This window comes from Cervus canadensis, chromosome 13 (assembly GCF_019320065.1).
Source record: "Cervus canadensis isolate Bull #8, Minnesota chromosome 13, ASM1932006v1, whole genome shotgun sequence".
Taxonomy (NCBI): domain Eukaryota; kingdom Metazoa; phylum Chordata; class Mammalia; order Artiodactyla; family Cervidae; genus Cervus; species Cervus canadensis.
The window spans coordinates 35,805,012-35,824,721 of record NC_057398.1 but is presented as its reverse complement, the minus strand read 5'-3'; the positions used below and the strand labels follow the sequence as shown (position 1 = coordinate 35,824,721).

General features: G+C 57.1%; 2 protein-coding genes across 10 annotated transcripts in view; one reads left to right on the top strand and one right to left on the bottom strand.

Moving 5' to 3' along the window:
* The window catches only part of CLSTN1 (calsyntenin 1), a 76,813-nt gene extending 67,814 nt beyond the window's left edge, over nt 1–8,999 (top strand). For 2 of the 6 annotated variants that reach the window (XM_043484613.1, XM_043484611.1), the window contains 9 exons: nt 1,049–1,126; nt 2,444–2,601; nt 3,659–3,807; nt 4,249–4,475; nt 5,021–5,191; nt 5,421–5,566; nt 6,587–6,722; nt 7,000–7,184; nt 7,469–8,999. In XM_043484613.1, the coding sequence (XP_043340548.1) occupies nt 1,049–1,126; nt 2,444–2,601; nt 3,659–3,807; nt 4,249–4,475; nt 5,021–5,191; nt 5,421–5,566; nt 6,587–6,722; nt 7,000–7,184; nt 7,469–7,663 (1,445 nt within the window). In that variant the 3' untranslated portion in view covers nt 7,664–8,999. The remainder of the gene's footprint in view (nt 1–1,048; nt 1,127–2,443; nt 2,602–3,658; nt 3,808–4,248; nt 4,476–5,020; nt 5,192–5,420; nt 5,567–6,586; nt 6,723–6,999; nt 7,185–7,468) is intronic. The other 4 variants (XM_043484612.1, XM_043484614.1, XM_043484615.1 and 1 more) reach the window with 2 other exon arrangements.
* Nucleotides 9,000–9,076: 77 nt separating this feature from the next.
* PIK3CD (phosphatidylinositol-4,5-bisphosphate 3-kinase catalytic subunit delta) overlaps nt 9,077–19,710 on the bottom strand; it is a 61,923-nt gene continuing 51,289 nt past the window's right edge. For 3 of the 4 annotated variants that reach the window (XM_043484606.1, XM_043484607.1, XM_043484609.1), the window contains 18 exons: nt 19,307–19,456; nt 18,766–18,855; nt 17,585–17,806; nt 16,832–16,928; nt 16,609–16,739; nt 16,072–16,122; nt 15,805–15,972; nt 15,493–15,614; nt 15,151–15,294; nt 14,881–14,980; nt 14,532–14,710; nt 14,333–14,445; nt 14,036–14,114; nt 13,146–13,313; nt 12,218–12,341; nt 11,924–12,069; nt 11,514–11,646; nt 9,077–10,849 (listed from right to left, as the gene is read on the bottom strand). In XM_043484606.1, coding sequence (XP_043340541.1) covers nt 10,712–10,849; nt 11,514–11,646; nt 11,924–12,069; nt 12,218–12,341; nt 13,146–13,313; nt 14,036–14,114; nt 14,333–14,445; nt 14,532–14,710; nt 14,881–14,980; nt 15,151–15,294; nt 15,493–15,614; nt 15,805–15,972; nt 16,072–16,122; nt 16,609–16,739; nt 16,832–16,928; nt 17,585–17,806; nt 18,766–18,855; nt 19,307–19,456 — 2,355 coding nt within the window. In that variant the 3' untranslated portion in view covers nt 9,077–10,711. The remainder of the gene's footprint in view (nt 10,850–11,513; nt 11,647–11,923; nt 12,070–12,217; nt 12,342–13,145; nt 13,314–14,035; nt 14,115–14,332; nt 14,446–14,531; nt 14,711–14,880; nt 14,981–15,150; nt 15,295–15,492; nt 15,615–15,804; nt 15,973–16,071; nt 16,123–16,608; nt 16,740–16,831; nt 16,929–17,584; nt 17,807–18,765; nt 18,856–19,306; nt 19,457–19,710) is intronic. The other variant, XM_043484610.1, reaches the window with a different exon arrangement.

Sequence of the window (19,710 nt, the reverse complement as noted above, 5' to 3'; positions counted from 1 at the left end):
GCTGTGTGGGCCCCAGGGCTCACCTGTGTGTTGGGACGGAGGAGCTGTGTGGACCCCAGGGCTCACCTGTGCACACCTGGCCTGGAGCCCACTCAGCTGCAGCTAAAGCTAAAGGTGGAGAGGCCTATTCTGCAAGGTGGGGTGGACACAGGGAAGCAGTCTTGAAAGTGGAGACTCTGTCCTCTTATCGGGTGGGTGGGTGCCTGGACCCAGAACACTGGTGGGTAGCCGCAGCTGCTGTCCCCGAGCCCTGAGCCCGTCACCGATTGAGTATGTTTCTCTGGGTTAAGTTCCCTAATCTCTGACTCCCTTCCTGTTCAGAAAAACTGGTTAAAAATGTCTTCCTTCCTCTGTCCCTTGCAAGTCAAAGTCTCAACCAATTATGTACTCCTTTTGAGCCTTCAAAAAAGTCCTACACGTTTGCTACGTATCAACCTCTGGATGCTGACGCATGTGTTCCCCACCAGGAAGGCCGGTGCTGTGGTCCAGGTGGGCTGCCATTGCACCGGGTCCGTCTCTGCCATCAACGTCAGCCGCCGTCTGGCTGGGTCCTGCCTGGGCAGGTTGAGGAGATCAGTGAATTGAGCGCACGGCTTTCACTCAGTCTTATTTTGAATCCAATTTGTGTTTTGGCAAGGAGGCTGTAGAAAGGTGAAATAAAAGACTGGAAAAAGATGAACATCATGGTCCTACTGTACAGCCCAGAGAACTATATTCAGTATCCTCTGATCAACCATAATGGAAAAGAATATGAAAGAGGGTGTGTGTTTGTGTGTGTGTGACTGAACCACTTTGCTGTACCACAGAGATTAACTTCGTAAATCAGCTACACTTAAACTTTTTTTTTAAAGGATGGGAGGAAGCACTGGGGTGGTAACAGGTGAGGAGGTACAAGCTTCATCCACGTGGAGTGTGTCAGGAGGGATGAGAGGCGAAGTGTTCTCTTTGTGTTTGTGTTTGGTAACTTTTCGAAACTAATTTTCAAGGTCCAGTTTTGAAGAGCCTAACCCCTTGGTCCTTTTATGTTGTCTGTCTTGCTTTTCTACAGAGTATTCAGGAGTTGAAAATGACAATGAAACTGAGCCTGTGCCTCTGGCCTCCGCAGGTCCCTGGACTCTTGCCTACGGTTTCACTCTTGTGTTTCATTTAAAGACGAGACCTCCATTCATTGCCCATTCCGCATGCGACACCCCGGTTGCATTTGGGTCCCAGACACTGTCTTGAGCTGCTGCTTTGCCTTGTGCTGCCCCATTGCATCATGGGATTTCCCTTTTCTGCCCGTGCTGATCCCAGCTGAAGTGAGAGCAAACGACTCATTCATGCGAGGCACTAATGAGAGTTTCTTTTATCCCCTTCATCAAATCTTACCCCATCCCACTGCCTGAGACGCCCTGCTGAAATCTCACAGGCCAGGATTGAGAGGCTGCCTCCTGCTTCTTGTGTGTCTGAACTACCAGATAGGAAAAGACTCGTGTCTAGATATTCTGTCCCGCCCGATAATAAATTCTAAGTAATGTTTCTTAGAGATCTCAATCCCTAGCAGTGATGTTGCGTGTAATGTCCTTCTCAGGATTGAGACATGCTGCTGACAGTTGGGCTCTACTCCTTCAGTGTAAGAACAGGGTTTACTACCTCCTGGTTTTGGCTGTTTGTGACAACCTGTCAAGGGCCACTTTCTGGCTTTTTCTTACAACATCTTCACTCTCCTCAGCTGTCCTCAGTGGTTGGCGACAGGCCTGCTGCGCGTCAATGAAACAGCCATCTGAGTGCCCTTGATACTAGGCTTCTAAGTGCAGGGTGGGGTTTTAACATTCATTTTATCTTCTACTCCTGCTTGTGTGTATTCATCCCCGAGTTTGTATGTATTCTGGGAATATGCTCAGTTAGAAAAAAGCAACCCAAGGGGAATTCCCTTTTGGTCCAGTGGTCAGGACCCAACGTTTTCACTGCAGGGGCCTGGGTGTGATTCCTGGTCAGGGAACTAAGATCTTGCATCCACATGGTGCAGCCAAAAATAAATAAATTTTTAAAAGGCAGCCCAGCATCTGATCCAGCTGATTGAGAAGGCAGTGGTTGAAGAGACTGGCACCAGTTAGATGTCACTCGTGTGCCATGGTGACCAGTGCAGCATGGGCCACCCTTACTGGGGAGTGGCCACACGAGTGGTGGCAGTCATGGGACCTCTGGGCTTCTGGTGAGGGACTCCCCCCCCCCCCCAATCACCACCAGCTCCTCTCTTCTCCGGGCCACATGCATGATCATAAACCATTTAATTTCCTCATTGTGCTTCCATGTCAGCTGCAAGGCTAACAGGATCTGATAGGAACTAACCTGCATGTCCACCCATCAAGCCACCACCACCGGTAACACCACATTGAAAAGTGAGACGGGAGGCCCCAGGCCGCCCCCACAATTTCTGCTTTCCCTCCCTCATGTCCCACAGGTGGTGACCTGCGCATGACCCAGTTTTTCCGAGGTAATCTGGCTGGTTTGACCATCCGTTCTGGGAAGCTCACAGATAAGAAGGTGATTGACTGTCTGTATACCTGCAAAGAGGGGCTAGACCTGCACACCCCCGAAGACAGTGGCAGAGGTGTCAAGGTAACACAGGCACCCCCCCTGCCTGGCACCCCACTCCCCTGCACCCACAGCTTCCTTGACCTCGAGTGCAGAGGCCGCTGGCACAAGGGTTGATCTGTTTTTACTCTTAGCACCTCCAGCACCACACCCTAACTCTCCAGCTCTTTGGGCCCCCGTTCCCCAGTCATCCCATAGTCCACGTCCGTCCTGACACTGACTGGGCACCAGGCCCCCCTGCCCACCAGACACCTGCTCCTCAGCTGCCAGTTACAAGCTTCCAGGCCTCTGGTATCCACACTTCCATCCAGCTTGGCTGCAAGTCCAGGATTCCCACAACCCCTCCCCACTTTCAGTTTCAATAATTTGCAGAACTGCTCAGAAAACCCCACAGAACACTTTGCTTATGGTTACTGGTTTATTGTAAGGGATGCAACTCAGGAACAAGCAGGTGGAAGAGATACTCAGGGCCTGGGGTGAGGGAAGTGCACAGGGCTTCCACCCGCCAGCACCTTGCTGTGTCTGCAAACCCAGAAGTTCTCCAGACCCTGTTGTTCGGGGGGTTTGTAGAGATTCCATTATATAGGCATGATGGATCAAATCATTAACCTCTGGTGATCAATTAACACAGTCTCCAACCTTTCTCCCTTCAAGGGTAGGACTGAAGGTCCACTCTCACCACATGGTTTGTTTCTCTAGCAACCAGTCCCCATCCAGAAACTATCTAGGGCTCCACCAAGAGTCACCTCATTAAGGTAAACTCTGGGGTGGTTGAAAGGGGCTTAATCAGGAATAACAAAGGATGCTTCTATCCCTCAGGAAATTGCAAGAGTTTTAGGAGGTCTGTGCCAGGGACAAAGACCAAACATTTTTTTTCTTCTTACATCACAGATCTGTTTGCACCTTCAATATTTACTTCATGTTGTGGGGTCATGGTCACTGGAATTCTACAAGCTTTTCTTCTCCTAAGTCACCAGTTCACATCAGTCCAAAGCTAATTCTCTTTGTCAGCGCGTTCATGGTTTCACCTCCTTGCAGACAGAACCTTACTCCTTTCCTGTCTGTTTTGGTGCCATTTCAGATCCAGGCCAACCCTAGTCAGTCGATGTTGACCTTGGAGGGAGAGGACGTGGGGGAGCTTGATAAGGCCATGCAGCACATTTCCTACCTTAATTCACGACAGTTCCCCACCCCAGGGATCCGAAGACTCAAAATCACCAGCACAGTCAAGTAGGTGCTGATTTGTTAGCAGTAAATCTTGTTTTTCTTTGCTCAGTGACCCTTGAGAAGAAAATGTGTGCATTTAAGTTTTTTAGGACAAACCAGCCTCCCTTCTGTAAGCTTATGGTCACTCATTACCAGAAACTTTGAGTGATGTTTGGAAGCACATTCTGGGAGTGGCCAGCGTCTTGTCCCCCACGTGGTTGTGGAATCCTGCCTGCGCCACCTCCGAGCACTCTCGTGTGGCCTGAGTTGTGTGTGTGTGTGTTGTGCTCAGTCACGTCCGACTCTTTGCCACCCCATGGACTGTGGCCTGCCAGGCTCCTCTGTCCATGGGATTCTCCAGGCAAGAATACTGGAGTGACCCTGTGACAGTTCCTCCTCCAGGAGTGTGGCCTGAGAAGCTGTCTCTTCGAGCCCTGACCCTCCCCTCCCCTTCCTTGTTGACAGGTGTTCTAACGAGGCCACCTGCATCTCCGTCCCCGCGGTGGACGGCTATGTGATGGTTTTGCAGCCAGAAGAGCCCAAGATCAGTCTGAGCGGCATCCACCATTTTGCTCGAGCGGCTTCTGAGTTTGAAAGCTCAGAGGGGGTCTTCCTCTTCCCCGAGCTTCGGATCATCAGCACCATCACGAGAGAAGTGGAGCCCGAAGGGGAAGGGGATGAGGACCCGACAGGTGATAGCCCAGAATGGCTGGCCCTGCCTCAGCTCGAAACTGTGCAGCTGAAACCCCACTGCGGCTGCCAGGGGAAAATCCCGGCCCTTTTCCTCTGTGATTTTGGAAACTTGAATGTTTCTGTGCTGTTTTGGGTTTGCTTCTAGAATCTGACTGTGGGCTGGAGCTCCTTCTGATGTTTGGAAACCCACTTATTGGGGGGGGGGGTCCTTTGATCTTTTTCCAGCTTGATGTCAGAGTCTGGGATAGATATTGGGGGTTGAGAGGATGGAGACCAGGGCAGGGGATGCAGTTGGGGGATGCTCCTGCTGGCTGGCAGTCCCAGCAGGACAAACCGCTCCCCATTCTCAGGCCTTCTGACTGTTCATTCAGTCCTCTTTAGACGCATAAAACACCCCCAATTCTTGAAAGCGACTTTCCCATACCTCCATCCATGGTCCCTAAAAGGGCTCTGTGAGTTTGAGGATGAGCAGGCGGGCCGTTGCTATGACCCCCATCCCCAGGCTCCGCGGCCTCTGATATTTCCAGTTGGGCTATTTTTGCAGTTCAAGAGTCACTGGTGTCGGAGGAGATTGTGCACGACTTGGACACCTGTGAGGTCACAGTGGAGGGAGAAGAACTGAATGGAGAGCAGGAGAGCTTGGAGGTGGATGCGGCCCGCCTGCAGCAGAAGGGCATCGAAATGAGCAGCTCTGACGTGGGCGTGGTCTTCACAGGTGGGAAGAGTGACAGCTGGGAGCTGTCCTCCCAGCTCAAAACCTGGAAGGAGCCCTGGAGGGGGCGGGAAGGGAGTGTGTTGACTGGGCCGATGGCACAAGCCCTTCAGTAGGGGGAGATACCCTGCAGTTGGACAGCCAGGCATGGCTGAGTGCCTTGGGAACCGCCTGCGTTTGCCTGTGGCCTGTGTTCCTAACCTCTGCACTGCCGTCTCCTCCTCGCCCACAGGCGTTGACACCATGGCCAGCTATGAGGAGATCTTACACCTTCTGCGCTATCGGAACTGGCACACCAGGTCCTTGCTTGACCGCAAGTTCAAGCTTGTCTGCTCTGAGCTGAATGGTCGCTATGTCAGCAACGAGTTCCAGGTGGAGGTGAGAGCCGGGCTCTACAGAGAAAGGCCAGTGGCGTAGTGACTGAGCACTCCACTCACGACCCTGATGTTTGCAAATGCTGATTTCCAGGGCATTAGTAGGGGTCACTGTTGGGGTTCTTTGGGGGGCTGGGTCACCTTTTCCAGTTGGGGGGCTACTCCAGGCTAGACCTGCACAGGTTTGTGGTGACAGGTTGTGTGTGAGGTGAGCTGGGATCCGGCACGGTGCCCCCTTCACAGTCCCCCTCAGCCCGAGACTTGGAGGGGCCTTGGAGGGCGGTGGTCGGGATCAAGTGGTGATTGATACCTTGGCCTGAGGAGCAAGGGTGTGTCTCGAGATTTGACACTGCTTTTGAAGGAGCAGTGCCCGGGAGCCGGAGGTTTTCTGCAGAGGCCTGGCCCTGCTGGGAGTGAATGCTCTGCCCAGGGCAGGACCGCCTTGCGAGGAACGTGGTCGTGGTGGCTCCGGCCCAGGTGGCCAGGGGGCATGTGGCCCCTCTGCCATGTCTAGTGTCACTCAGAGCTCCTGTGCCCCAGAGGAATGAACCAGACGTTATTCTCAGCAGTTGAACACTTGCACTGTGACCCCACAGCCCCAGAATTAGACTCACAAGGCTGAAGAGTCCGTGAGGGTATTCTTTGAGCCGAGGGTAGTGGATTTGAAAGATAAGAGAGCCTGTGATTTGTGCTGTTGCATGTGGCTGTGATTTTAAGAAAAGAGGGGCATGGTCTGTGCCCAGGCTTCTCAGATGACATGGGGTAAAGGGCCATTGGTGGTGCTGGGCCTTTTCCTCCGGCCTGTTGTGGATAAATTATTTTATCAGGCACAATAAATATGAGTTATTACAAGAGCAGGCTTTTTCTTGGCTGTGTGACAACATCAGATCACTACAACACCCTCCTTGGCTTCTTCTGTCCTTTTCTCTGCCCGCCAGCACCCATCCAGGGCCCACTTTGGTGGTGCTGGTCAAGTGCATGTCCATTCCCCAGACACATCCAGGCTGCCTTTCCATTTCTGCAGGTGAATGTTATCCACACGGCCAACCCTATGGAGCACGCCAGCCACATAGCTGCCCAGCCACAGTTCGTCCATCCCGAGCACCGCTCCTTCATTGACCTCTCGGGTCACAACCTGGCCAACCCCCACCCGTTTGCAGGTAGGACTGTGCTGCCCTGCCCTGACTCCTTCTGTAAGCTCAGCACCCGCTTCCCTCCTGGCTCAGAACAGTCACTGGCCAGCCCAGCTTTTATTCCCCAAAACATAAGGAAACGAGCACAGACAACGCGGCAAGGGACCAAACCCCTGCACTGAGCCTTTTCTCAGAGGTCTGTCTGTTCTCTGGGGGCTGATGGAGCCAGCAGTAGGGAGGCCCAGGGCACATGGGCCCAGGACGGGTCCTGTCATCACAGCCATCCTGTCTCCTCTCACCCCAGTCGTGCCCAGCACTGCCACCGTCGTCATCGTGGTGTGCGTCAGCTTCCTGGTTTTCATGATCATCCTGGGGGTGTTCCGGATCCGGGCCGCACACCAGAGAACCATGCGGGACCAGGACACCGGGAAAGAGAACGAGATGGACTGGGACGACTCCGCCCTGACCATCACCGTGAACCCCATGGAGGTAGGTGTGGGGCCCTGGGGAGGCTCCCCCACCCCTCCCCCACCGCCGACGTTCCTGTGCTTTGTGTGGTCCTTACCACGACCCTGCCGTTAAAGTGAGGCCTGTGGGGCCTGATATGGGTCCTGGTCACACTGTGGGTGGTGACCAGAGCTTTGTTTCCCTTTGTCTGCGGTGAGGCCCCTTCCAGCCTAGTCCAGCCCCTCTGGCCAGGTCGTGGGATGTGACTTCCAGCAGGGGCGGGGGCTGGATTCAGCACCTGGTCTGTTGGGTCGTCCCTTTGTCAGACGTACGAGGACCAGCATAGCAGTGAGGAGGAGGAGGAGGAGGAGGAAGAGGAGAGCGAGGACGGGGACGAGGAGGACGACATCACCAGCGCCGAGTCGGAGAGCAGTGAGGAGGATGAGGGGGAGCATGGGGACCCGCAGACCGCGAACCGGCAGCAGCAGCTGGAGTGGGACGACTCCACCCTCAGCTACTGAGCACCCCCCGTCCTCCACCACCCCGTCTTCCTTCCTGCTTCCGGAGACTCTGCTGCCATCGCTGCCCACCCCCAGGGTCCATGATGTACAAAGTCATTCTGGCCAGTAGGTCTGCAGACCCTCCCCGCCGCCAATCTCCGCCCTGCTTGGTGTGTAGGCCCGTAGGCTCCCTCCCCCGCCACCCGCCTTCCTCCCGCTCGCCGGATCGCTCTTAAGTTATGTGAGGAGCTGATGCTCACTCAACTCCAGAAAAGCTGCAGTGACTGGACTCCTTGACAAAGGGTTAGAATTGCTCACTCCCACCTGGTAATCCTTTCTTCTTTTTTTTAAAGTTTTTATTTTTCCACACTAGTGCATGTATAAAATGGCAGAATGGGGCTAATATGTAGATGATAAACTGACTTTTTAATATTTTGTAAATAAATTGGGATTCCTCGTGTCTTTTGTGCTAGTGTAACCCAGGGCTGGGTGCAAAGTGAAGTGGAGACACTGAGCGTGGGAGGGACTGAGACCCCCCTGACCCGCACCCCCCACCTCCACCCAGGACCAGGAGAGCCGGGCACAGAACTGTGCCTGCTGCCTGGCAGGAGGGGACCGGGCCAGGGACCCCTCTTCAGAGGCTGGAAAAGGTCAGGTCTTTCCTTTGGGATTCTACCCATTTCTGATTTGGCAGAGGGCTGAGGGGAGCCGGGGTCCCTGGCTGTGTGTACTCGCTTCTCTGAGGACCAGCAGCTTACACAGGTGCAGCTTGGGGTCCGTACCGAATAGATGTAGTTTTCCTTGCTGGTGAGAGTGCATGTTGACCGTCCAGGTGGTGCAGACCCTCTAACCGCTTGGTTTGGAGACAGCAACAGGCCTGGGGGAATCCATACTCAGAACCTTGCTGAAATGACGCCCAGTGGCCGGAGGGCAGCACTCTATTCCCAAGCAGCTGCTGTGCCCCCTCCTCCCAGAGCCCGCCCCGGGGATACAACCCACACCCAGGAGGTGGTGAAAGGAGAGAACAGCAGTCAGGAGCTAAAACCCCCACAGCACTTGGTTTTTAATGTACATGTAAAATTTTAGATTTCTAAAACCGGGGGAAAATAATTTTGAACACTACGCTGTGATCATAACCGCTAGTCTCGAGGACACTGCCAGCTGTCCCGTGTCACGTGTGGCCACCCCTCCATGTACTGTCACTGTAGCTGCTCTGTTTAGACCGTGGGTAGACCCTAATGCGGAGACAGGACCGTTCTCGCGCTGTCTGTAGCGGCCGTGCTACCACTTTTCAGATGTGTATATTGACAATAGGTCAGAAAGTGTATACATACAATAAAGTCTGGTTCTAACTCCAGCAGGAGAGCGGCTTTTTGTTGGTCTCATTTTCATTTGAATCGTACATTCCCTTGGTTTCTTTCTGAGCCAAGAACATAACATACAAAGGCTTTTATTTCTTTTAATCTGTTTTTACCTCTCACTTCAAGGTTTCAGACTACTGGTCTGAACCTTCATCAGTTATGTCGAACTCACCTTCCACATACAGAAACGTCAAATGGTTTTTAAAAAAAAACATAGAAAATATTCTTTTCGCTGGGCACACAGGCCATGTACCCAAACCAAACATTGCTGTGTATACACAGTGTGCTGTCCATGCCAGGAAGCACAGACTCGTTTAAATAAATAAACAGACAGATGTACACTCAGCTTTTCCTATTCCCAGATAGGTGAGGTGGGTCTGATGAATTCAGCACTTAGTTGGGAACCAGGGTCTGGTCAGTGGAGCTCTGTGGGTGGCATGGATTGCTACGGCTGGTGCCACTCAGCCACTTCTAATGAACAGAGACACAAACTAGTCCCCCGGGCTCTTATGGAAGCTGTGCGCTTGGGCTGTTGAGAGGGCAGTTACCTCTGGCACTGCTGAGCCTTGCAAGGCCTTTGAGAGGTAAGTGGTGTCGCCCTGTGGGTCCCCAGTAGGCTGCTGATTCCATTACCCCCACCCGTGGGCTGCTGGAAACCCAGATTCTCAGCCGTGTCTTCAGAGTTGGCTCCAGAAGGCCGACAGAGGCCCAGAGACCTGCGTTCCTGGAGCTCCTCAGATGTACCCAAGGCTGAGTCTGAATCGTTCTCTGGCTAACTACTGTCTGAGGAAAAGATGCCCCCACACCCCTGACTCATGCCTCTGCTACCTAGGTCCTCAGAGCAGAGTCTCAACAGTGAGTGTTCTGGAGAGGAGATAGGTCTTTCACTACCTAAAACCTGCTTCAGGGGGAGGGAGGTCACACACAATTGCACAATTGCACCTGCTCGCCTCTTGATCCATGACCAGGGTGAGCTCAGTGAAGCTCCCGTCTTTCTGATGTGGCTTGAGAACCAGTGTGTGCTCTACCTGATGGGGGCTGGGGCTATCCCCCCCCCCCACCGCCCTCACCCGGAGCTATAGAGGTCAGTAAGTAGTTGGGCTACTTTTTTTTTTTCTTACCCGCAAACAAAATCGCTTTATAGCAGAGATGAGAATTCCCGTAACCAGAAGTACCCTCCCTGAATGCGGAGGGCACCCAGCCTGCCTCTGGGAGCTGCCCAGAACTCAGTCAATGGAGAGCACGCAGGTGGAGGTGGTGAGCAGGCATGGGCACCCTGTCTGGACCGCCAGGCACGGACACATGTGCAGCGCAGTGGGAGCCTGGGGAGGAAGCAGCCCCCGTGCGGGAGAGAGGAGTCTTGGCTGGCTCCAGATCCACCAGCTGGAAGACTTGAGGTTACAGACCCTCGGCAAGATGCAGCCTGAGGTGTGCGGCTCACAGTGTCTTCCCATCAAAGCCCAAGGCTCTGACGGACACAAGGAGGACAGCGCCCCGCCCCCACTCTAGGGTGCATTTCTATGTATGGCTGTTCAGTTCCTGAAACATTTCAAGTCATAAATAAATAACCAGTGTAAACAAAAGGCAGTCGTGTAGGTTCTTTCCCAAGGATGCAGTCCAGCCTTTTGGCCCTGGAGGGTGGCTGAGGGTGCTCGGCTCCCAAGACTGACAGTTTGCTCGTCTCCGGGCGCAGAGCTGGGAGGGGCTATTATTGCCTGTTATCTTTGGACACGTTGTGAGCCAGCCAGTTCACTTTGGTTTTCCAGCTCTCCCGGAGGGCTTCATTAAACTTCACTCGGAAGTGCTTCAGAGCCTCCTCCTCTGTTTTCCCCAATGCCAGAGAATCCTGGGGCAAAACCGAAGGAGTGGGTATCCCCCTGAGGGGCTGGACCCTGCTCAACAGGAACCCCTGTCCCCCTGCACCTCTGCCCTCTCTGGGCAGGTAACACCCCCTCCTCACAGAGGAGTCAGGAGAGCACCCCCAACATCTCCCCGGGGAAGAGGTTCTTCCTTCTGACCCCAAACCAAGGCAGCCCCCCAACCCATCCTCAAAATAAGATGTCAGCTTATGCCAGGAGATCTTGGCCCCAAAGCCCCATGTGGACAGAGGACCTGGCCTTTTCCACTGGAAGCTGGCCAGGGAAGGAAGCAGGGGAGCAGCTTCGTCCCGGGAACTGGGCACCAAAGAGAACACCAGGCAGGAGCTGTGGCCCCACCACCCTTCACTCCCCACCCGAGTCACAAACTGAAAAGACACAGGAAGGAAAAATATCTTTTAACCACAGAGGGAACCCTCCCGTGCAAGTAGAAACACCCTCAGCCTGTGGAGGACGGGCAGGCGGGCCAAAGGAGGTACCGGCAGAACACATGCTAATGCCGTCTGCTTCCTGCCACATCTGGGTCCCAGGCCAATGGGCCTTGTGGGTCCATCACACCTGGGGGTTGAGGGGCCTCAGGAAGTCTGGGGCTCCCTGGTCTCCTGACCACTGGGGCCCTGCCCTGGCCTTTACCTTGAGATACTGGATGTCTTTGGAGCAACTGAGCTCAGGCAGGCCTGCCGCCCGCATCAGGGCAAAGAGGTGGAGGAAAAGGAGCCCATGGCGCCGCAGGATGGTGTAGGCCCGCTCACAGTAGCCCCGGAACCTGCGGGGAGAGGCCGGGGAGGGGGCTTTGGGTCCTTCTGGCCACTTCCACCCCAGCCAGCCAGCCAGCCAGCCAGCCAGCCAGCCAGCCAGCCAGCCAGCCAGCAGGCCCACCCTTGCCCCGGAAAGAGCCATGTACACAAAGCCCCAGCTTCCTCTAACCCACTCCCAGCACTGTCCCCTCCAGGGGTGATCTGAGAGCTGAGGCCCACCATCCCTGCACTCCGCCTGGGGCCCCTAGCACCACGGGGCATCTAGGGGGTCTGAGGCACTCCCACCTTTCAAACTTCTCACTATTATTTGTCTTCCCCTGCTGGATCACGTGGACAAAGTCATAGGTGAGGATGAACGGGACCCGTTCACGGTTGATTCCAAACTTGGTCTTGAAATTCCCCAGAAAGTGGCCGAAATCAATGTGGAACAGCTGAGGGGAGGGGAGAGCAAAGACTGAAAAGAAGTCAGAAAGGAGGGTGCCTGGCCCAGAGGAGCTGGGAGGGCTTGGAGGGGGTTCTGCCAGTAGCTCCATGCAGAGCAGAAAGGCCAGGGCCTGAGGCCGGCCAACAGGCACCCACCTGCCCGTTCTCTCGGATCATGATGTTGTCACTATGGCGATCGCCAATGCCCAGCACATAGGTGGCCACACAGTAGCCAGCACAGGAGAGGGTGAACTCCTCAATGGCTCGATCCAGGGCCTCCCTGGGGGGTGGGGAAGGAAACCATGGCCACGCCACTTTGCAGCTTCTTCTAAGTCCTTGTCCCCTTCCCTCTACTCTGGCCTTGTGACTTGCTTGCACTAATGGAACATGGAGGAAGTGATGCTGGGCTCATTCTGGAGCCGGGTCCTTAAGGCACCTTACGGCTCCCGAACCTTCCTCACTGCCACAGAGGGAAGCTAAGGCAAGGACGAGAGGCCATGTGGAGAGAGGCCCCAGATGCGCCCCCCTCATCAAGCTACCTGATGAGCTCAGCTGCTGGAGAGATTCCAGCAGAAGAACCACTCAGCTGAGCCAGCTCAAGTTGCAGATCTGTGATTTAAAGGCTCCTAAAGTTTGGAGGGGGCAACACTTCCCATGTGGTGCTAGAGGTAAAGAAACTGCCTGCCAATGCAGGAGACATAAGATCCCCAGGTCGGGAAGATCCCTGGAGAAGAGTATGGCAATCCACTCCAGTATTCTCGCCTGGAGAATCCCATGGACAGAGGAGCCTGGTGCAGACATGACTGAAGTGACTTGGCAGCGGCAGCTGCAAAGTTCAGGGTGGTTCTTACATGGCTACTGCTATGTAACCTATAGGTTACTACTGCCATGTAACCTATAGGTTACTACTAACCTATACCTGTGAGAACACTGACCTGCCCCACCCCTCAACAGTTTCTATGGGATGGTCCTTGGCTGAGCAAGAAGCTCCAGAGACTGTCACAGGCCCTTCTCCTTGCCTTTGACTCCCAAACTCCACTCCTTGGGAAGGAGAGGCTGTCTGTCCTGAGGGCCCAAAACCTACCCAGGGTTCTTGGACTTGAGCCAGTTGAGCAGAGCATCCTTATTGAAGGCGGCCGTGGCTGCCATGTTGCTCTTGTTCAGCTGGATGTTGGCAATGGTGTCCGAGTGAAGCACCACCTCGATGAGGCCTGTGCGGTCCCCAGTGGAGAGGCAGCCGTAGGGGGTCATCCTAGCCGGGTGGGAGGAGGGGCAGGCAGACATAGTGGTCAAGGGCTGTCCCAAGGGCTGCTTGACCCTGAGGAGCTTAACCCACAAAAGTCAAAGGAGATGCTACTGAAGTTGCTGAAAAAGAGAAGGTGCTGGGGAGGAGCCCTTGACTCTTAAAGGTCATACCAGAACCCAAGATGCAGAGAGGAAAAGTCAGCACTTTGGCCAAGTCCATGTTTGTTCAAAATGAAAAATCCCAGTGACTGGATGGAGAAGATGGAGCAAAAAGCCAGGGATGCTGGGGGCAAAGGAAACCATAGAGAGAGACAGGTGCCAAGGGCCAGGGTTGGCATTCTCTATCCTCATCCTACGGCCCTATTGCCTCCCTGACCCCGAGTTTTAAACTGGTCCTTCTGGGTGGTTCAGTGGTAAAGAATCCGCCTATCAATGCAGGAGACAGGGGTTCAATCCCTGGGTCGGGAAGATCCCCTAAAGGGGGAAATGGCAACCCATTCCAGTATTCTTGCCTGGAAATCCCATGGACAGAGGAGCCTGGTGGGCTACGGGGTCACAAAAGAGTTGAACATGACTTAGTGACTAAATAAAAACAGCAAAATTCTTCTTAGACCAGCCAGTCTTATTTCAGGTTGAGGCAGTCATGTCAGCTTTGACAGGGGACCCCGGCAACAGGATACAGTCCTAGGCCTGGCACGGGCACACGTGGATGACCGGAAGGCCTCTCACCTCAGGTCCAAGCCTTCCTGCTTCCACAGGATGTCCATGAGCTGGATCATCTGCAGGGTCAGCATGTCCTGGCGGAGGTCTGCACAGTTGCCCCGGGGAGGAACAGCATGAGTTTCCAGTGGGTTCACCAATCCCAGCCATGCCCAGGCCCCCGAGTCCCAGGACTCTGTCTTTTCCTCAGCTCACCTTCCAGGAGTCCTCCGCCCCCAGCAGGGTCCCCCTCCCCACCCAGGGCAGCATGGCAGGGTGTGTGGAAGCCTTGGCCTCCCGGGTCCTCCCTGGGGCCCGCCTGCTCACCATCCCCATTCTTAAAGATGATGCCCACAGCGCCATCGCTCCCTGCCTCCTCGTTGCTGTACATGACCCACAGGGGCTTCATCTTGGAGTCCATGAAGGTGCACTGCTCCACGCTGAGGGGCAGACACAGTCAGCAGCGGGCCCTCCCCAAGGCCTGGGGCTGGGGGAGGGGAGGCCCTGGCTGGGGCCTGGGACTTACCAGACTTCAGCCAGCAGGGTGCTGGGGTCGAGTGGGGACTGCAAGTGGGACAGGGCCTCCAGGTAGGTCTCCTGGCGCATGCACAGGTGCATCAGCTCCTTGGTCTGGGGCTTGGTGGTCTTCTGGGAGCTCACTTTGACGACGTCATTCAGGGCCTTCAGTTTGCTCAGTGCTTCCCCCTGGCCGGGAGGATGGGAGGGTGTCGTGGGTGGACTGGGAGGAGCAGGCTCCGAGCCCCTGCCGGGCCCACCGGGTTCTACAGCGATGGGGCGTGGAGCTACTCTGCCTGGAAGCGGAGCCCAGGCGAGGTCGTGGAGTGCAGGCAGGGTTGTGGGGTGCCGCGCCTCACCTGCTTCATCAGCACCTTCATGTGGTGGGTGCTGCCCCGGCAGTAGGCTTCCATGATGAGGCCGAAGCGCAGGGACACTGACGGCACGTGCATCTCGGAGCTGGGGGTTGGAAGCCAGGGCTGAGCCTCGCCTGGAGCGGCCACACAGCCCCTCCCAGCCCCATAGAACCCGGCTGCCAAGGACACCCGGGCCGGCCAGCTGGTGGGAAACGCGAGGCCAGCAGGCAAGAGGCCCCTCCTCCCCGTGGCCTTGCAGGTGAGTCCAGCTACCGGAGGTGCCAGAAGAGGAAGTGGCCGATCCTGCGATTGGCCAGGGCCCGGTCCAGCAGGAATTTGGTCAGCTCGCAGTCGAGGTAGGACTCGTACTTGAGCACCTGCACCAGCTGCAGCAGGTACTGGAAAAGCTCGTCGTCCCTGCAGAGAAGGGAGGCCGGCTGGGGCCCGGAGCTCCGCGGCTTGGGAGAGGGTCTGCGGCTGGCGAGGGGGCAGGGCTGGGACGGGAGGCCGGCCTCACCGGAGCAGGCCCTGAGGAAAGGTCCCCACCCGGTGCCTAGGCCCCAGGCGGTGGGAGCAAAGCTGCCCTCTGAGGATGAGGAATCCCGCGGGACTCACGTCAGTTTCCGCAGGGACTTGATGGCGAAGGAGCCCACGTGGCGGTCGGGGAAGCTGAAGTCTAGCAACTCCAGGGCGCTGAGGACTGGCAGCTCAGGCCAGGAGCAGAGAAGGTAGAGCATCTGGAGGAGGATACGAGCGGTCAGGGCAGGGATGCGGCTGCGTCTGGCTCCAGGCTCCGCCCCGCCCCGACCCCGCCCTACCTGCCTCCGCCCCGCCCCGCCCCGCCCCTGCCAACCCCGCCCTTCCCGGGTTCCGCCCCTCCCATCCCGGGCCCTGCCCCCTCATTCCGGCCCCGCCTCCGTCGCCCACCTGGGCCACGTCCTCGTGTTTGTTCCACTTAGTGACCAGCAGCAGCCGGGCTAGGGCCTCGGGAAAGTGCTCCTGGATCTCGTGCCGCATCTTCCACACCAGGTCCTTCTCATGCTCATACAGTTCCCCGGAACCCCGGCGCTCCAGGATCTCCCGCAGCTGCAGCTGCTGAGGGGCACAGGCGGGGCGGGGGCGGGGTGGGGTGGGGGGGCAGTGGTGAGGGCTGCTGCCAGGTCCACACCTCACCGCCCACGGCCCCCAGCTCACCTCCTCCTCCGTGAAGCGTCCGTGCTCTCCGAGCCGCCCCAGCTCCAGGATCTGCAAGAGTGACCCTGATATCAGCAGCGCCCCTGGGGCCTGGGAGAGCCTGGGGGGGGCCCTGGGAGTCGGTGTCAACCCCTTGGCACTGCTGACTTCGTGGCGAGTGACCCTCAATGGTGGGGATCATCCCGTGCACTACAGGGCATTTAGCGACATCCCTGGCCTCCACCCATGACATGCCAGGAGCATCTCCCCGGCTAGGTGCAACAACCAAAATTGTCTCTGGACATTGCCAGAAGTCCCACAGGAAGCCAAGTGGGCCCGGTTGAGAACCACCACTCTAGGGCACGTGAGGACTCCAGACAGTCAAGGAAGCCCTCAAAAGTGTGTGGGGACCCAGCCGCCAGCCCTGGGCAATTCACAGGGTGCAGGGATCATGACCTGGGTGCCCCAGAGGCAGGGTGGGGACAGCTCATCTTTAGCCTTGAGGTTTCTGGGCAGGGTGAGTCCTGGACCCCAAATGGCGAGAACCCCCTCACTGACCTTGTCCAGGGAAGGGTAGTATACAGGGTGAGGGGCCACCTCGGGGAGAAATATGACCAGGGCGGCTGCACTCTCAGTGTTGGGGTTGCTCCGCACGGTGCCACAGGGGTTCAGTAGCTCCCCTTTCTCGTCTGGACACAGGGACAGACAGAGTTGCAAGGGAAATGCCGCCACGTCTGGGTGCACCCCACACCCTCACCGCCCCCTCCTGGCCTGGGCCCACCTGGGACAGAGGGCCACATGTAGAGACAGCGCTCGCCCGTCTTCAGCTGGTCCTTGTAGTCAAACAGCATGAGGTTGGCCCAGGCAATGGGGCAGTCCTGGGAAAGAAGCCAGGTGGGTCAGGGCCAGCCGCCCCAAAGGCCTCCGTTTGCTCAACGGCAGGATGGTTCCAGTCAGGCCATGCTGCCCTGCCCTCACCCAGACTCCCTGTGCAGCAGCCAGCAGGGTCAGCCAGACTGGTTTCCTACTGTTCCAGGACACATCCCACCCTCGGCTTCTTGAGAAAGCCTCACACAGAACATAGCAGCCCCAGAGAGCTGGCCCCGGTCAACTACCAGTGAGTCAGAGCAGCTCGGCGGCCAGTCACAGCCTGGTCCTGCTGACTCAGTGCTCAACCACCCCTCCATCCCCAGCTTGCTGCTGACGCAGGCTCCCTGGGAGGACACTGCGATTTTCCTTCCACCCCAGGGAGAGGTGTTCTGGGTTCCCTCAAGGATCAAAGGCCCAGGTCTAGATATCCCAAGCACTCCTGCTCATAAGCCCAGGATTCCAGCACCATCACACAGCAGGGGGGCAGGGGGGTGGCCAGTGGGGCGATGGGGAGGAGGAGGACGGGGTCTGCAGGCCCACCCAGACCCCATTCCCAGGATGTGTGCGTGCCAGCTGGGATGCTGGGGACAGATGGGCAGCAGCCCCAGGGGGCTGCAGGACAAGAACGGACCAGCAGGGAGTGACTCCCACAAGCTCCACCCACCGCCTTCTTGGACTTCTTCTTGGTGGAGCGGGCCTTCTTGGCCTTCTCGATCACGGCGTAAAGTGCGAAGCAGAGCCGGGCCATGCGGGGCAGGTCACAGACGTTGATGTCAAACTCCAGCCGCTGCTTCCACACGGGCTCCGAGCACACGCTCACCTCCGAGCTGGACACCGTCTTGCATAGCGTCTCGTTGCCGTGGAAGAGCCCAGCCTGCACCACCAGCTGGGGAAGGTGCGTGCAGGTGACTGGTGGCAGAGGCCAGGCCCCTTCTCCCCCTGCGTGCTCTGTTCCCCCTAAGGCTCGAATCTCCTCCTGAAATGTCCTCATTTCAAGTGGGCCTGAACCTCCCCCACCAGGTGCTTGAAGGTGGTCCAGATAAGGGATGACTGGCTGCCTCAGGGGGAATGAGTGATGGGGAGGGGAGGATGGCGTGGGTGACTCCCCACTGACTGTGGGACCCTGGGGCAGGTTGCTGCTCTGCTTTGGGCCTCAGTTTCCCTATCGGGGCTCAGGAATTCCAGGGGCCCCTCTTGGTCCAGCGCCCAAGAATTGCATGAGTCCCTCTAGACAAGGAAGGATTTAATGCCCCAGCACACCCTGCCCTGTGTCCTCCATCTCTGCCCTCACCCCCCAGTCAGAAACCTGCTACGTCTACGGGAAACCAGACCTGCCTTGCGTGTGAAATTACCCCAGCCAGAAAGTGCTCCCCAAAGAGCCCTGGCTTCGTTGAGCCTGGGTTTCCCATTCTGCAAATGGGATGAGAAACCTGCACCTCACAGGCCATCTTGAGGCCAGAGGAGGCGGGCGTGTGAATGACTCAGAAATGGGCCTGGCCCCCTGGCTCACTGGAGCGGCTCCTCTTCTGTGTCCATCACCTCCCAGGCTCCACATCCCTGGGCTGGGCCGGGCCCCACCACCTCCACCAAAGTCAATACCCAGAACTCACTGGGCCTGGTTTCTGCGAATCGGCCTCTCTGGCCGGCCGGCCCGCCCCCCTCCCCCTTTCCTGTTTTGAAGCTGCTCACAACCACCCCAGGCAGGGATGCTGGGTAATGTGGTCAGGTGGCTTTCGTGTGACCCCCCTCCCTTCTTCCTCTGCCACCCCTTCAGGCCACAGCCACCGTGTTTTTGCAGAAAACACACACTGCCTGTGCCCTTCCCGGCCAGGAGCCCGCCCTTACCTTCATCCGCTCATCAGCATTCACTTTGCTGCCCTGGATCAGCTCGATGTAGAAAGGCTGCTCCAGGGACCAGAGGGACACGGAGGAGGGCTGGGCAGGGTTGGGGGGAGAATCGGGGAGTTAAGGCAGAGGAATTCAGAGAAGGCTGATGAGGCCTGTGGCCACTGGGGGGGGCGGTGAGGGTGTTGCAGGCTTACAGCCAGGTTCGGTACCTGCCCACAGCGCCATCCTTTACCAGAAAACCTGCCGCAGGGACACCCCCATGGCCCCAAGGCCCCGAACTCTGCAGGGCACACAGTCCTGCCTTACAGGGCAGGAAGCAGGAGGAGCAGGAAGAGAAGGCAGCCGGAGAGCCAGGCCTGGAGGCTGCCCTGGGACATCCAGACAGACCCCCAACCCAGCTCAAAGGCCCAGTTCTCAATCCTGAGCAATCAAAAGGCAGGAGACCGCTGGCCCATGGTATTGCCCGATAGGCTTCAGGGTTGGACCACAGGTGGGAGGAAGGGCTGGCGGGGAGGATAAGAGCAGGGTGCCGGCTCACCTTCTTCATGGGGATGGGGGGTGGTTTGGTGCGTGGCTTCTGGACTTGGGGGGCAGGGTTGCTCTGCTCGTCCCGCATGGCGAGGATGGAGGAGGAGTGCACCATAGTCAGGTGGGGGGTCAGTCCGCTGTGCAGGCAGCTGCAGATGTACTGAGATGGGGGCACAGGGTCAGCGGCCCCAACTGTTCCCTGGCCCACTGGCTACCTGGGGACCTGCCCCCGCCCCACACTGACCACTCATGCCAGGCCTTCTGGGGTGGGGTCTCTCCTCTGGCCCTTCCTGTCCCCACCTACCTCCCTTGCTCATGAGGAAAGCCAGTCCAGCGTGGGGACACTCTCACTGTGACCCCCAAGGTCTGGCTTGCTGGGCTCAAGAGGGGCCAAGGAGCAGCTCCCCCACCCCA